Genomic DNA, 16,168 nt, shown 5'->3' with positions numbered 1-16,168 from the left:
AAATGAACAAAGCTTGAGGAACCTGTGGGATACCACCAAGCATACCACCATCAACATGAGAAGCCTAGAAGAGACAGAGGCAGGAAACTATTTTGAAAAATACTTAAAAATTTCCTAAATCTGATGAAAAACATGAACCTACACATCCAACAAGTTCAATGAACCCCAAACAAGAGAAATCAAAGAAATTTATACTGAGATATTATTGTCAGAGCAGGGCCTGCCTGTAATCCCAGCAGCTTACAAGGCTGAGGCAGGAGAACTGCAAATTTAAAGACAGCCTCAGAAACTTACTGAGTCCTAACTTAGTGAGACCTTGTCTCAAAATAAAAAAATAAAAAGGGCTGGGGATGTGGCTCAGTGGTTAAGCGCCCCTGGGTTAATCTGCAGTACCAAAAAAAAAAAAAAAAAAAAACAAAAGATAGTATTATGGTACTTTTGGCTTATAACTCCTCTTTTTTTTCCTATGATTTAAAAGGAAAAAATACAAAACGATAATTATCAATCTGTATTAATGGCCATACAATGCACAAAATGTACTTTATGACCATGACAATAAAGGGGAGGGACAAAAACATACATGAACAAGGTATATACTATTGAAACTAATTTGATTTTATCCAAACTAGGCTGTCTTAAGTTAAAGGTGTTAATTATGATTGCCAAGATAACCACTAAGGAAATAACTATAAAACACACAGAAAAATAATGGAGGAAACAAAACTATAAAAAAGTCAGGTTACACAAAAACAAACAAACAAAAAAATGGAGGAATTGGGGAAGAAAAAGGAATAAAGAATACAGAAAATGAAAAAATGGCAGCAGTTGTTCCTTATCAGTAATTACTTTACATGTAAATGGATTAAACACCACGATTAGAAAGCAGAAATTGGCAGAAGAGATTAAAAAAACCCAACTCTATGCTACCTACTGGAGACCCAATAAAGATACAAAGGTTGAACATTAAAGGATAGCAAAAGATACCACATTCAAAGGAGCTGCTTGGTTATATTATTGTTAGACAAAATAGAATTTAGGCCAAAAATGTTGCAAAAGACAAAGATTTTACATATTAATAAGATGATCAATTCATCAAGAAGATACAACAATTATAAACAGATACATCTAACAACAGAATCCCAAAACATATGAAGCAAAAACTGACAGAATTGAAGGGAGAGATAATTCAACAATAATTATTACATTATACTTTCAAATAATGGTTTGAACAATTCTCTTCAAAGAGAAGCTCAACAAGGAAAAAGGAAACTTGAATAACACCATAACCAATTAGACCTGACATAAATCTATAGAACACTTTACTCATCCAGAGCAGAACATACATTCTTCTCAAGCACACATGGAACACTCTCCAGGACAGATCAAATATTAGGCCATGAAATAAGTATCAATACACTGCCCCCCCGCAGTGCTGGGGACCAGACCCCAGGCCTTGCATATGCTAGGCAAGTAGCTCTACCACTGAGTCCTATTCCCAGTCTAAGTGTCAATAAATTTATAAAGACTGAAATCATACAAAGTATGTTCTCCAACACAAATGGAATGAAACTAGAAATCAATAGAAGGGAATGTGGGTGACTCCCTAATACATGGGAATTAACTTTTCAAAATAACCAGTGAGTCAAAGAAATCACAAGGGATTAGAAAGTGTTTTGAGATGACAGTGAAAAAACATCAAACCAAAACTTACAGGATAAAGCTAAAGCAATATTTAGACAGGAAACTGTAGCTATAAATGTGTGTACTTAAAAAAGAAAGCACTAAAATCAAACCAAGTAGAGAGAAGGAAATAAGTAAAATTAAGATTAGAAAAAGAGAAAAATTGAACTTCCTTAAAGAGACCAACAAAATTGACAAACAAAATTCCTCTTTACTTGCTTACCCTGAAATGTGGTACTTTTGTTGGTCTTTTTGAAGTTGTCGAGTTTACGGTCCAGACCTTCCACAATTGACACAGAATGGCTTCGAGGCAATCCCCGTTTTAGTGATCTCTTTGAAGGAGAAAACATTGCCTCGTTGAAGAGATTTCTTCGAACTTTGGTCACTTCTGAAAGCGTGGTGCGGGTGGGAAGAAAGAAAGTCAAATATTCTCATCAATAAGACAAAAGAGCTTTTATCCAGAGAAACTGTTTAAGGAAACCACTGTACTGATTGCTATTTTCACATTTACTAAAAAGATTTCTTTAGAAAATCCAAGTGTGATTTAAAACATTTACTCTTACAGATTCAAAAATTTTTATGTATGATTTTGCATGAGGTAAGGATAATATCATTTTTTTTTTTTTTTTGCAGAGGGATAACTAGGTGTTTCAGCATCATTTGGATCCAAGATTATTCATTCCCTAATGAATTGTCTTGGCATCCTGGACAAATAATCAACTGATCATAATAATTGCTAAGGTGTGTTTTAGAGAAAGGGTCTTGCTAGGCTGGCAGTGAACTTGTGATCCTCCTGCTTCAGCTTCCTGAACAGCTGAGATTATAGGCATGTACCAACATTCCCAGTGATGTTTTAATTCTTTTTAAAATGTTAAACAGATTTCAGCAGTAAAAACATCTAGTCCTGAGCATTTCTTTATGGGAAGTGTTTTCATAACTAATTCAATCTTTTTTAACTTGTAGATCTATTTAGTTTTTCTTTTTCTCCCAAATCTCTTTTTCAGTAGTTTGTGTCCTTCCAGGAATCTGTCCATTTAATTTACCTTACCTAATTTTTTGGTATACAGTTGTTCATAATTTCCTACCACAACTTTGGTTTAAATTAACTTTTCAGGATTACAAAGAAGGCCCACATCATTTATTAAATTAGAAGCTTTACACATTATAAAACAGAAATAATCCTTATAGAAAAGGATGGTTAATTTAGGTTATGGTTAATATGGTCTTGTGTTATTTCTCACTTTGGACCTTTTTGTTGTCTTGTACAGAAACTCTTTTTATTCCATAGATTTCTTCTTCTGATGACTTTACTAGTCTGCTGGGTTATTTTTATTTTTAGTTCATTTTTGGGGTGAGTGGGTGGGGTGAGGGGGAGATAGGGTCTCACTATTTTGCATGGGCTAGTTTTTAACTTGTGGGTTCAAGTGCTCGTCCTGCTTCAGCCTTCCAAGTAGCTAGGACTATCAGTGTATGTCACTGTGCCCAGCTTGCTGGGTTATTTTAAATTCAGTTCTTGATTTCAGAGCATGGGTGAGTCTGAGTCTAGAAGAGTTAAAGTTAAGAAAACAGCTAACAAGTTGATAAACACTTGACAAAACTAGCAAGATGGCATCTAATCTTAAGCAAAATAACCTGGTAGAGGTAAATCTAAAATTCACTAAGGGTGAATTCAAAGAACAGCTCACTGAAATAAAACCAAATAATACAGGATCCACCAACTGGGAGCAGTCTATGTTAATCCATAAATGACATAAACATTAATGTTAATGACACCAACAACACATTTCATGTTTCAAAATTTTTCTATATTAGGCTGTCTATGAAACTGATTTGTGACCTGAAAGCCAAATTGGATTTGTTATTTTCTACTTTCTCCTGTGTTTTAAAATATTTAATAGCTAGAGAATTTTTCAAAAAATAGCACAATAAACATAAATTTGCCAACTGTCAACTTTTGCTTTTTCCCTTCATCTCTCTTTCTCTAATGTATATAATTTTTCTACCCAAACCCAGGAGAATAAGTTGTGGATTTCACAACTCTTCCCTTCCCTATGTCGGCATATGTCTCTTAACAAGGACATTCTCCTACATAACCATGATGCCATTATTACATTCATCAGTATTATCTAGCATACTACCTTTCTTCAAATTTTTATAGTTGTCTCAATAATATACTTTATAGTTATTTTTTCCTTTCTAAATTTAAGATCAAGCAGAGATCATGGAGTGCATTTAGCTTTCATGCTTAAACTCTTTTCATCTAAAACACTTCTTCTCTTTGCTCTTTTGTTGTTGTTTTGGTATGGTTTTTTAGGCCTTCATGATAAGACCATTTTAAAAGATTTCAGGACAGTTATTTTATAGAATCCAGTATTATGGGATCATGTGAATATCTTATTTGCCTGAATAAGATATAGGGATGTATTTTGTTAACCAAGGATTTAAAGCCATAATTTACAGCTGAATGCAACTGTTTAAATACCTGCAATCAAAATAAAATTGTCATTCCAGTGAATAGATGCATACCCTGGAAGAACAAAGCATACCTTGTACTGTGTCCTTCCCTGGGAGTCCAGGTTGCTGGGGGGCAGGGTGAAAGTTCTCCTGGAAAATGAGAAAATCCTATAAGGAAATTTACATAAGTATTCATTTAAACTGAAAGAATAGAAGTTCCACATAAAGCCCTTCAATCCTTGCAGTATAGGAACTCATAGGAGAAACAGTAAAACACACTAAGGTAGATGTTCCAAAGATGTTCTCTACCACATTGTGATAATACAAAGTAAGAAACTGTATAGGCTCATAAAGAATGAACCACTAAATGACTTATATACCCATCCAATGCAGATATTAAGAGAATAAGAAAGGAAGACTTATAATGCAGAAAGTGAACTGTGATGGGGGAAGATTTTTTTAAAAGCAGAATAATAAGTATAGTAGATGAAACCATATTTAATATTTATGTGTATATGGGAATATTACAGATAAGTATAGCCTTTGATGATTGTTTGTGGTATATACAGAAAAGGGTTGGGACTATATATAACAAACAATTGGTGATTGTATCTGAACAACTGATGGTGAAGGAATACATTATTAACTTTATATGATTTCAAGTTTTTTTTTTTTTTAACCAATGATCATGTATACATTTTATATCTTAAAAAAAAAAACAAATTAAAAAAAACCCAGGGATCCTGTAATCCCAGAGGCTCAGGAGGCTGACATAAGAGGATTGCAAGTTCAAAGCTAGCCTCAGCAACTTAGCGAGACCTTGTCTCAAAATAAAAAATAAAAAGGGCCAGGGATGTGGCTCAGTGGTTAAGTGCCCCTGGGTTCAATCCCTGGTAGCAAACAAACATCAAACACCCACGGAAAAACCACACAAATTAAAGCATAGCTATGTGCTTAAGGAATGTCTCTGTATCAAACTTTTATTTACTTACTATTCTAGTAAAGGATTTAGGAGTCTAAGCCTCAGATGTATCTAAACAAGGGAATGGTTTCTCATGATTTGTTTTGTCAGTTATGCTATTATAATCGTTGAAGATTGAGCAGAAACTTAACAAATGATATCAGTGATACAATGAAGGTTTTGTTGCAAAAGACATGAAAAGTGGTAATTCTTAGTCATTTACATTAGTTGATAATAACTCTTTTAAAGAGTTAAATTATAATTGTAAAAATATGTTCAACGTTCAGTTTCCTAATCCAGGGACCAGCAAACTACTGTATACAGAACAAATCTGGGCCATCTCTTATTTCGAAAATAAAGCTTATTGAAACATGGCTGAACCTGTTTGTTTACATACTGTCTGTGGCCACTTTCCTACAACAATAGAACTGAGGCAATGTGCCAGAGACTGCATGACCTGCAAAGTTTTAAATATCTACCATCTTTATAGAAAAAGTTTGTCAACCCTTGTTAATCTATATATTTGATATAACTGAAAGGAAAACTGACAGTTATGTCCATGAGGCACTGGGTAGAATCAAGCTTTTTAAAAAATCACTGTGCTCTTCTGGAACATATATTAATTAATATATATATACTTATACATTAATTATACATTAATTAATACATATTAATTAATATATAAGTTCACTGCTTCTAAGTTCACTACATTGCTACTTCAGAAAATTCAGATTTACTATATAAAAATTAAACATCTGGTCCTTTCAGTTGAAGTGCTGTGATTAACTACAGCACTAACTTTGACATGAAAAAATTTATTAACCAAAATCAAATCCTGATCTCAGTAAATCTGGTCTTAAAGAAATAAACACTCTTGGCCATTATGAAAATAAAGTTCAAAAAATGTTAGGAAGTGCAAACATCATTGTAAATTCTAGTGAGAAAGAAGGTCTAACAATCTTTAGCTATCCAGTTTTGGATTTCACACTCATCAATCAGGATTGCAAGATATGATTCACATCTTATTCACAGGAGAGGTATGGTAGGAAAGTGAACACTACCAACTCCTTAAAAGAACTCCTGCTCGGGCTGGGATTGTGGCTCAGTGGTAGAGCTCTCGCCTAGCTCGTGCAAGGCCCTGAATTCAATCCTCAGCACCACATAAAAAATAAACAAACAAAAATAAAAGTATTGTGTACAACTAAAAAATAAATATTAAAAAAAAGAAGAGGAACTCCTGCTTCCAATGCCACCTATCTAGATACAGAATAAACCACTGTCTTAATGATTAAGGTTTCTGAAGCTATTGCTCATAGAATTTTAACTCTTCTCAGTTTGTGCAGTTCAAAAGTTTCACTGTACTTTTAGTCTCCTTTCTTCCTTAGTAAGCAGATTCCAGCTAGGTTTCTTTTTATTGCAAACAATAGAAACTTCAAGTACTTATTTATGCCTACTGCCACAGAAAAACCAATTGCATTCTGACTTCATGTCAGTCATTATCTTTTTATTTTTACTTTCAAACTTGTCACTAAAGTAAAATAAACTTGTTAGTGAAGTCAATTTGTTATTGAATTAAAATATATATCCTGAAAAAGTGTATATATATATATATATATGTGTGTGTGTGTGTGTGTGTGTGTATGTATGTATGTATGTGTGTGTATATATATATATATATATATATATATATATATATATATATATATATATATAGTACTTTTCTGGGAGACAAAGTCCTATTATTATTATATACTATTTTATATAAACTTTTCACTTATTTTGATATTATTTGAGTTTTGTTATCTATATTAAAGACTTTGAATTAATTTATCCATTTTTTTTTTTTTAATGGTGCCAAGGATTGAACCAAGGGGCACTTAAACCACTGAGCTGTATCCCCAGCCCTTTTTGTGAGACAGGGTCTCACAAAATTGCTTAGGTCCTCACTAATTTGCTGAGGCTGGCTTTGAACTTGTGATCCTCCTACCTCAGTCTCCAGAGAAGCTGGGATTATAGGCGTGTGCCACCACACCTGGATTAATTAATTCTTAACTTTTACTTGCTATTTTTCTCCAAATTACCTCTATCATACTCTTGGGTAAAATGGTTAATATCATAATGAATTTTTATTTCTTTTCCCCTTGGATTATAGTCTCATGTACATTCATAAGAATATTTAACATCAGTTGAGCATCTGTAATTCCACAGAAATCTGAAGAGCTCTAAAATCCAAAATTGTTTGAACATCAATATATTCTGTGCAAATACTTTAAAATCTAAAAACTCTAAAACCTGAAATACTTCTGGTTTCAAGCATTTTGGATAAGAGATACTATTTTTGTATCCCCCACAGTCAATTTCCTAAAAGCAGAGACACTGTCTTTCATCTTTATTTATTGCGTAAACTCAAGACGGCAGGAACAACTCAATTAATGCCGTTTCATATTTATTGGAGATTACTTACTTTTTTTGTAGTTCTCTTGGACACTCTGGGAACTTCAATTTGTCGAAGATTCTGTGAAACCTCTGCAATACTTTTATGTCTTATTAGTGCATTTTTCCTTTTAAAAATAGAAAGAAAGTCAAGATACAGTAGATAAAAGTACATATGGTTAAATTGGAATGGAATCAGAGTCTAAAATAAAACTTTACATGAATACAAGCCAGATATCTTGGGGTTGGACTAGAGTTTATTAAAAAAAAAAAGTCAAACCTAGAATTTCCAAAAATAACCACTATATGTTCAACTAGTTAATAATAATAAAAAGCATCCAAGGAAACTTAAAAAGTGAAACTCTAAGCTTATTTCATAAAACGTTCCTAGTTCATAGAGATCTGATGTGAACAGTAAAAAAAAGGGCTTTAGGAACTACAAAATAAACACTATTTATTCCCCTAGGGGATAAAAATAGGCTCAGTTGACTGGTAGGAGCTCAGATAGTTGGCTTTTGTGATTCAGATATAAGAGTGACTATAATTCAATATATTATAGGGACAAAAACTAGACTATGGTTTAAATATACCCTTTGACCTGTAACAGTGTAAGTAGTTTCTTTGGAGTTCCTACCTTCTTTTCTTGGCTGATCTGGTACGGAGCTCCTCCAGTTGGTCAGATTCAGTGCCACCAGACACTGACTGGTGAGTACTGGATGAGAGAGGCATGGAAAGAAGTGGTGATTTGCTCTCTTGTGTCATGGAGTCATCACTGAAAAAATCTGTAGGAAGGACACTAGCCAACTTCTGAGGAATCAGAAACCCGAGGCTGTTGTAAAGATTTCCAAGTATCTTTGGGATGGAGTCGACATACCTGTGGAGGAGACTGGTTAAATACAGAACAGAAACTACCATCTCATTCCCTCTATTCACTCCTTTATCCGACATGAGAAATAGTCCTTATAGTCGCATAACAGATAATACTCTGTGTAGTTCTTGGTAAAACAATTTAAGTTAAGTTGGTAGCCATCAAACTTACAATCTCAAAATCTCCTCCAGAAACTTGGCTAGGTAAGCTGGATCTTCAGTCACACACACCATGCGCAGCAAATTTGTCACCTGATGAAGAATTTAGAAAATGACCATATGCCCTCTGTGGGGCAGCTGAAAATACTAGGACATAACTATACACTTGCCTCCTCCACTACTTGGTCCATTTCATCTGCACTTTCCAGTATCAAAGGGCACTGCAGACACATCTCCAGATGAAGAAATACCTGAAGCTGACACCTTGGGAGAAAAAACACTCAGTCATATCTACTTTTCATGCCACTTAACTGAAAAACTCCCTTCTTTAAGTACAGATCTATTTATGTAAGAAATGACTAGTAAGAAGCTGGGTATGGAGCATACGCCTGTAATCCCAGCAACTTCAGAGGCTGAGGCAGGAGGATTGCTAGTTCAAGGCCAGACTCAGCAACTTAGTGAGAGCCTGTCTAGAAAATAAAAAGGGCTGGGGATGTTACTCAGTGGTAGAGCACCCCTGGGTTCAATACCTAGTACCAATCAATAAATAAATAGCCTCTGCTTTCTGCAAATACTGATTTGCTAATTAGGTAAATAGGTGATTCACACTACACATCAAAATATCACAAAGAATCAGCTACAAAAGTACCTTCAATTCCAGCACCACATATACACACAAAAATAGCACTTTCAAGCAACTGGCAGTTTTAAAGTGATTGAAGCAAATCTTGAGAATTCTGTTTTGGAGCAATGGCAAAATAAATAAATAAATAGATAGATAGATAGATAAGATAGTTACTTACTCTCTGACTTTGTTCTCTTTATCCAGTTTTTTCCCTGCATTTTGTCGGAGACTTTTACTTGTTTTTAAGAGGTTACTTTTTACATGATTCAGACAGTTCACCTAAAAATACAAAATCATTATATAGAAGAATACTAAGTTTCTGTGGTATATATACATAATGGAATATTACTTAGCTTTAAAGAAGAATGAAATATGGCAACCGGAGAATATTGTGCTAAGCAAAATAAGCCAATCCCAAAGAACCGAAGGCTGAATGTTTTCTCTCACATTCGGACACTAATTCACAATTGGGGAAAGGGAAAATAGAGTTATTTTGGACTAGACAGAGGGGAGTCCAGGGAGGGGAGGGGGCTTGGGTTGGGGGTAGGAATGATAGTAGAATTAATCAGACATTATTACCCTACGTGCTTATTTGATTACATGACCTGTGTAACTCTATATCATATACAACCAGATGAATGAGAAGTTATACTCCATTTATGTATGACGTATCAAAATGCATTCTGCTGTCATGTGCAACTAATTAGAACAAATAAAAATATATTTTAAAAAAGAATACTAAGTTTCTTATCATTATTTCTAATTTCTTATAAAATGCCCAAATGAGGGAAATATATTCCCATTACAAATTTTCTTCCTTTCATTTGCATGAAAAGTAGTGAATGAACATCTTCTTTTACTTGGTCAAAAAGTATTTGCAAGCAATTGAGCATGGATACATCAAGCCCACAGACTTGAAAGTAGTGACGGAGAAGCCTAAGTGTCATAAATAACTCCTGTTCACTTTAGAGAAGGAGTCCTGCTTTTGCCACAAAGCACAAATAAAAATAATAATATGCCCTAAAATGGTGATTTTTAACACTTCTAGTCATAAGCATTAAGGAAGCTTTTTAAACTATAGATGGCTAAGTCCCAATTCTAGAGATCTGGAGTTAATCTATTAGTCTGGAGGGAGCCAGGCATTAGCGCACGCACACACACACACACACACACACACACACACACAAAACCCAAACAAATAAAAAAAACCCAAACCCAAAATGTTCTTGGTGCAGCAGAGGTTAAAACCACTGACTTAATTCATATAGTCAAGATGCAGCTCAAATGAGTAAAGAGCTTTTTCATTAGGAGGAAATGGACATGACCCATTTCTTTAATTTCCACCTTATCAGTTCTTCATGTCCATCTTCCAAACTCTAGAACTGTACTCACTTCTCTTTTTTGAATCATGTACAGTAAAATGGAAATCTCCAAAGATACGTGAATCAAACCCATCAACAATTAACCAAAGGCATTATCCAAAATTTCTTACTTCTAATTCCTTAGTTCCTTTGGATTTTAGAAACATTTTAATGGTTGAGATCATGTTCCGAGCACATGAATATAACATGCTTTCTTCTGTGGCCACAGTCTTTTGGTAATTCTCACGTATGTAAGATAGCAGCTCTTCCTCGGTTTTAAAATCTGTGAAAAAAAGTAAAATTGACCATCACATTTGGCTCATGTCATTGTATAATTTAAGCTAGTGGTTGTCAACTCAGAGGGATTTTTGTCTTCCCACAGGACTTCAGACTATGTCTGGATTGTCTCCACTGGGGGAGGTAGTGGGTTACTAGTGTCTGGTATATAGAGGCCAGAGATGTTATTGAATCTCCTACTGTGCACAGGACAGGCCTCACAACAAAGGACTATCCAGCTCAAAGTATAAATAGTATTAAGATTGAGAAAATAGAGATTAAAAAATAAAAATAAATAAATAAACTTTGAGCAATAATTATTGCATGATATCACCTTTGAGTTACTAATGCCTTATTCTTTCTCTTTAAATTTAAATCCCTTTTTTTTCGGGGGGGAGGGTCCTGGGGATTTAACTCAGGGATACTTTACCACTGAGCTATACTTCCATTCCTTTTTATTTTTTATTTTGAGACAGGGTCTCATTAAGTTAAGATGGGCTTCTAACTTTCAGATCCTCCTGTCTTAGCTTCCCAAGTCGCTAGGATTACAGCCTTGGACCCTTGGACCCAGCTAAATCATTCTTATCTTGGTATTGTCTAGAATTTTATTTGACTTTTCTTTCTTTTTATATATACATACAGAAAGTAATTAATCTTCTCAAATCAAACACACATATTAAAAAATGTAAGGCTAGGAAAAAAACAAAACTCTTTGTTCATAAATGACATGATTATCTATGTAGGAAATCTGAAACAATCAAGAAAATTCCTTGAATTAACAAGGGATTACAACAAAGCTGCACAATGTAAGGATAATATGTAAAAGTTCATCACTTTCCTGTATATCAATAATGTATAAGACATACAATTAAAAATGCATGTTTAATTAACAATCACATTTATATTAGCACCCTCAAAAAATGAAGTACTCAGGAAGTAAGCTGAACAAAATACAGATAAGATCTATTTGAGGAAAGCTACAAAGCTCTCTGAAAAAAATCAAAGAACTAAATAAATGGAGTAGTATTCCATGTTCATTAATATAGAAAGACTCCATATTGTCAAGATGTAAACTCTTGCTGGGCATTATGGAATACACCTATAATCCTAGCATCTTGGGACATTGAGGCAGGAGAATCACAAAAATCGAGACCAGCCCCAGTAACTTAGTGAGATCCTTTCTCAAAATAAAAATTAAAACTGGCTGGGGATGTAGCTCATGACAAAATATACCTGGGTTCAATCCCTAGTATTAAAAAAAAAAAAAAATCAATTTGTCCCAACCTGACCTATATATTTAATGCAAACTCAATCAAGATCCCAGTAAGTTGTTCTGTGAATATTGACAAACTGATTTTAAAACTTATACAGAGAAGCAGAAACAAAATTACCAAAGAATGGCAAATAGTCAAACATTGGTAAACTTGATTATAATGGATATGTGTAAAACCAGGTACTTAACAATTAGATAATACACATTATTTTCAAGTACACATGGAATATTAACAAAACCTGACCACATATTAGACCAGAGTTTTAGCAAATATTAATCAATAACTTACAGACAACATTGTAACACTGTATAAGCACAATCTAAAAATATTAAGAATAAAATAAGATACTCCCTTACTTTAGGAGTGTTAGAAGAATCAGTAAAAGTCAAAAACAGCATTCTCATGTATAATGCAGCTAAATTTATACTTCTAGAAAAATTTATAAGCTTATATCATTATTTTTATTAAAAAAAGTTCAAAAACCATTAATTAGCTAAATATTCAATACAAGAAGTAATACAAGACAATAAGCCCCCAAAATAAGAGAGCAGGTAATAATAAACATAAGAATAGAAATAAATTAAATAGAAAACAAGCCAGGTGGTGGTGGGTGCCTGTAGTCCCAGTTACTCAGGGAGGCTGAGACAGGAGGATCTTTTAAACCAAGGAGTTTGCAGACAACCTGAGCAACACAGTAAGACACTGGCTCAAAACCAACAAACAAAGATACCCCTACAACAGGTGCTGGGGTTATAGCTCAGTGGCAGAGAATTTGCCTCGAACACGTGAGGCACTGGATTCAATCCTCAACACCACATAAACATAAATAAAGGTATTGTGTCCATATTTTAAAAAAAATCTTTAAAAAAATACCCACAACAATAAAACACAATGAAACAATAGCATCCAACAGAGACAAAAGATATATTTTATATATAAAAAGAAAGAAAAGCCAAATAAAATTCTAGAGAAATCAATACCAAGATAAGAATAATTTAGCTGGGTCCAAGGGTCCCAGGCTATAATCCCAGTGACTTGGAAAACTAAGATAGGAGGATCTGAAAGTTACAAGCCTATCTTAACAACTTAATGAGACCCTGTCTCAAAAAATCAAAAGGGATGGGAGGGAGTATAGCTTAGTGATAAAGTATCCCTGAGTTCAATCCCCAGGACCAAAAACAAAAGTGATTTAAATCTAAAGAGAGAGAAAGAATAAGGGATTAGTAACTCAAAGGTGATGTCATGCAATAATCATTGCTCAAAGTTTATAAGCTATAGTCATAATCAACACCTCTAGGACTGGCATCATTGCTGTGAGTTAAGAATGTACCCTGGGAATAGGAAACAAATAATTTCATCTATTTAATAAAAAAGAAGGAAAAAATAGAAAAATAAAAGCTACTGGATTAAATTCTTTTGCTCACTTTCAAAGACTGCAATACCTAGGCTTGGGTTACTCATGGACCCCTTCCATTTTCCTTTATCCACAAATGTAAAACTTCTTTAACTACGTGTCATATAGCCAAGACATGGACCTTCTTTGAGACTTTGCTGGTGCTAATACCCCATCCCAGAATGTTCTTCTTTTACTTTCTGCCTTCTAATCTCTGCTCACTCTTGAAGTCTAGCCTGGTTCCAAGGGTGCCTTAGAAGCCTCTTTATCCTGTTCCAGCCCTGACCTCCCTTTCTCAACTACTAATGTAGTCTTTACTTTTCAAATGGGCAAGTGTTTTCTGTTTTAGATGCTTTGCTCTTATATATTAACTTCATTAGTTCATTCATATATATTATACATGTTAATATATATTAGCTTATTAATGTATTAATTTTATCTCTATAGTTAAACCATAAATCTAAGAATATGACATGATCTTATTAATTATATATTCATCAAAATATAATTTTTGTATGCAGCACATATTCAAGAAATAAAGGGCTGGAGCACTTAGTGGCAGAGCACTTGCCTACAATGTGTGGAGGCACTGGTTTGATCCTATGCACCACATAAAAAATAAACTAATAAAGATATTGTGTGTCCTTCTACAACTAAACAACAACAACAACAACAAACAACAATAAAAATGAAGAGATAGGATTAAAGCATATTTGAAAAATATGAGGGGTGTAACAGAGCAAACATAGATACAAAAATGCTGTAGAACGGAGGAATACCTTTAGGTTTAGAACTTCTTAATGTTCTTCCTTTGTCTTCCAGTTTATCTGCTGTTCTTCCACTGGCTATCTTTTGGACCCCCTTCTCTCCAGCCACATCTGGACTGCCATCTGGATGTAACTTCTGAGCCTTTACATTCAGCCTTGCAACGTTCAACATCTTCAGGGAACGGCACATGGTATTCATCTTCTGTCTCACTGGAGTGCGGGGAACACCACCTACCACAAGGGCAGCACAGCAGGAAAAGTCAGCTCACTTTCACTTCTGTGCAGTCAGACTGCTGTGAAAGAACACTGAAGTGCAGCATCTCCCTTCAGAATGATCTAAATTCGTTAGCTCCTGTATGTCTTTCTACCCATAACAAAAGGCAGAAAGAGAATCCTTTTTTAGTTCAAATTCAGGAGCTAAACATTTTGATGATTTTGACATAAAGCAAACACATTCATTTTGGTGTTACTCAATGGCCATAGGGTGGTGATGAAACTTCTTTTTTCTACCAAACTCATCTAAAAGGCAATTTAGCAATGCACATGGAGAGGCAGTTTTCTTGCTCTTTAACACAGTAACTCTTTTTTGCAAACTTCTGCAAAGGTAATTACTCAAAACATAGTAATTACTACAAAGGTAATTACTCAAAAATTACCCACATGATGCATACTGTCGTATTATTTATAATAGTAAAAGCAACAATCTAAGCATTAATTTTGTGAATTTTATTAAGCAATGAGGTAGAATAATAAATAAAAAGGCAAAGTAGGCTGTACAAGCAGAATAAAAAATTATATTTAAATCTGTTATAACTAAAGATGAAGATAGTTTATTATTCATTAGGAAGCTAGGATTGTAATTTTTATCACTATTGGACTAATATTAATATTTGCAAATTTGAAATATATGAATTTGTCATTTATTTAGTTACCATTTGAACCTCAATTCAAGGAATGTTAATCTTTTAAATGTACATCTTAAGAAAAAGATTGGCCTTTAAAGAGAAAAGAGACTTCCTTAAGAAATAGCCTTTCTATGGGCTTACGTTTCTTTTTGCTGTCTTCTTGATTAGCTACAGTAGACTCTTCACGAGATTTTCTCTGGTAGTGCTCGGAGAGGCAACGTGTTAATTCACTCTCAGTTTTAGAAAACTCTTCCTTATTAGCTGAGGTAGCTTGTAGTAACCTGCAAAGTCAAGATGTCTAGTATAAAACCAAAGTTCCAATTTATTCAGATTGAACTGCAGATTGAACCCAGGGCTTTACATACAGTAGACAAACACTCTAACACTGAGCTACATCAACCCAGCTCTCTTAGGGCATCAATACGTTGCCCAGGCTGGCCTTGAACTTGAGATCTTCCTGCCTCAGCCTCCCGAGCAGCAGGGATTAGAGACATATGTCAATGTCTAGTAGGATTCTTGATGAATTAGGATACATGTCTAATTATAACTATTTCCCTTTGGGCTTCCATAGTTACGTTTTACTCAGTTTCCATACATTAATAAAGTACAAGATGATGTTAAGACAGAATAATTAGTACTGCAACCACTTCTGAATAATTCTTTCATATTGTGAAAAAATAACGTGAGGTGGGGGACTATGGATCAGTAGTAGGGCACTTGTTTGGCATGCAAGAAGCCCTGAGTTTGTTCCCTAGTACAGCAAAAAAACCCCAACCAAACCACAAAAAAACAACCAATATGGAGATGATGAGAAGGGGAGATAGTGGAGCTGGAAGGATGGTTAGTTACTAAGTGCGTTTCTATCTAAAGATCAATCACTAATGAAATTATGAAAACAGTACAACATTTAAGTACATATTATTTGAATTTTATCATCATCCATTATTTGATATCATGTGATTAAAGAGTGGAAGAAAGTTATGGCAACATTTGTTGAACAGATGTTGCAGATT

At 34.2% G+C, this 16,168-nt stretch overlaps 1 protein-coding gene across 1 annotated transcript in view; it reads right to left on the bottom strand.

Annotated features, from left to right (window-relative positions):
- Window positions 1-16,168, bottom strand: part of Ticrr (TOPBP1 interacting checkpoint and replication regulator) — a 41,005-nt gene that overhangs the window by 12,077 nt on the left and 12,760 nt on the right. Inside the window, exons 6-15 of the mRNA XM_046437218.2 lie at window positions 15,297-15,436; window positions 14,263-14,481; window positions 10,672-10,823; window positions 9,358-9,458; window positions 8,725-8,818; window positions 8,568-8,647; window positions 8,163-8,402; window positions 7,560-7,656; window positions 4,227-4,284; window positions 1,904-2,068 (exon numbers count right to left, since the gene is read on the bottom strand). Coding sequence (XP_046293174.1) covers window positions 1,904-2,068; window positions 4,227-4,284; window positions 7,560-7,656; window positions 8,163-8,402; window positions 8,568-8,647; window positions 8,725-8,818; window positions 9,358-9,458; window positions 10,672-10,823; window positions 14,263-14,481; window positions 15,297-15,436 — 1,346 coding nt within the window. The remainder of the gene's footprint in view (window positions 1-1,903; window positions 2,069-4,226; window positions 4,285-7,559; window positions 7,657-8,162; window positions 8,403-8,567; window positions 8,648-8,724; window positions 8,819-9,357; window positions 9,459-10,671; window positions 10,824-14,262; window positions 14,482-15,296; window positions 15,437-16,168) is intronic.

The sequence above is a fragment of the Marmota monax genome, unplaced genomic scaffold (assembly GCF_021218885.2).
Source record: "Marmota monax isolate L192 unplaced genomic scaffold, Marmota_monax_Labrador192_F-V1.1 WCK01_AAM20220418_F8-fsc00005, whole genome shotgun sequence".
NCBI classification, from domain to species: domain Eukaryota; kingdom Metazoa; phylum Chordata; class Mammalia; order Rodentia; family Sciuridae; genus Marmota; species Marmota monax.
This window is presented reverse-complemented; position numbering and strand designations above follow the sequence as displayed.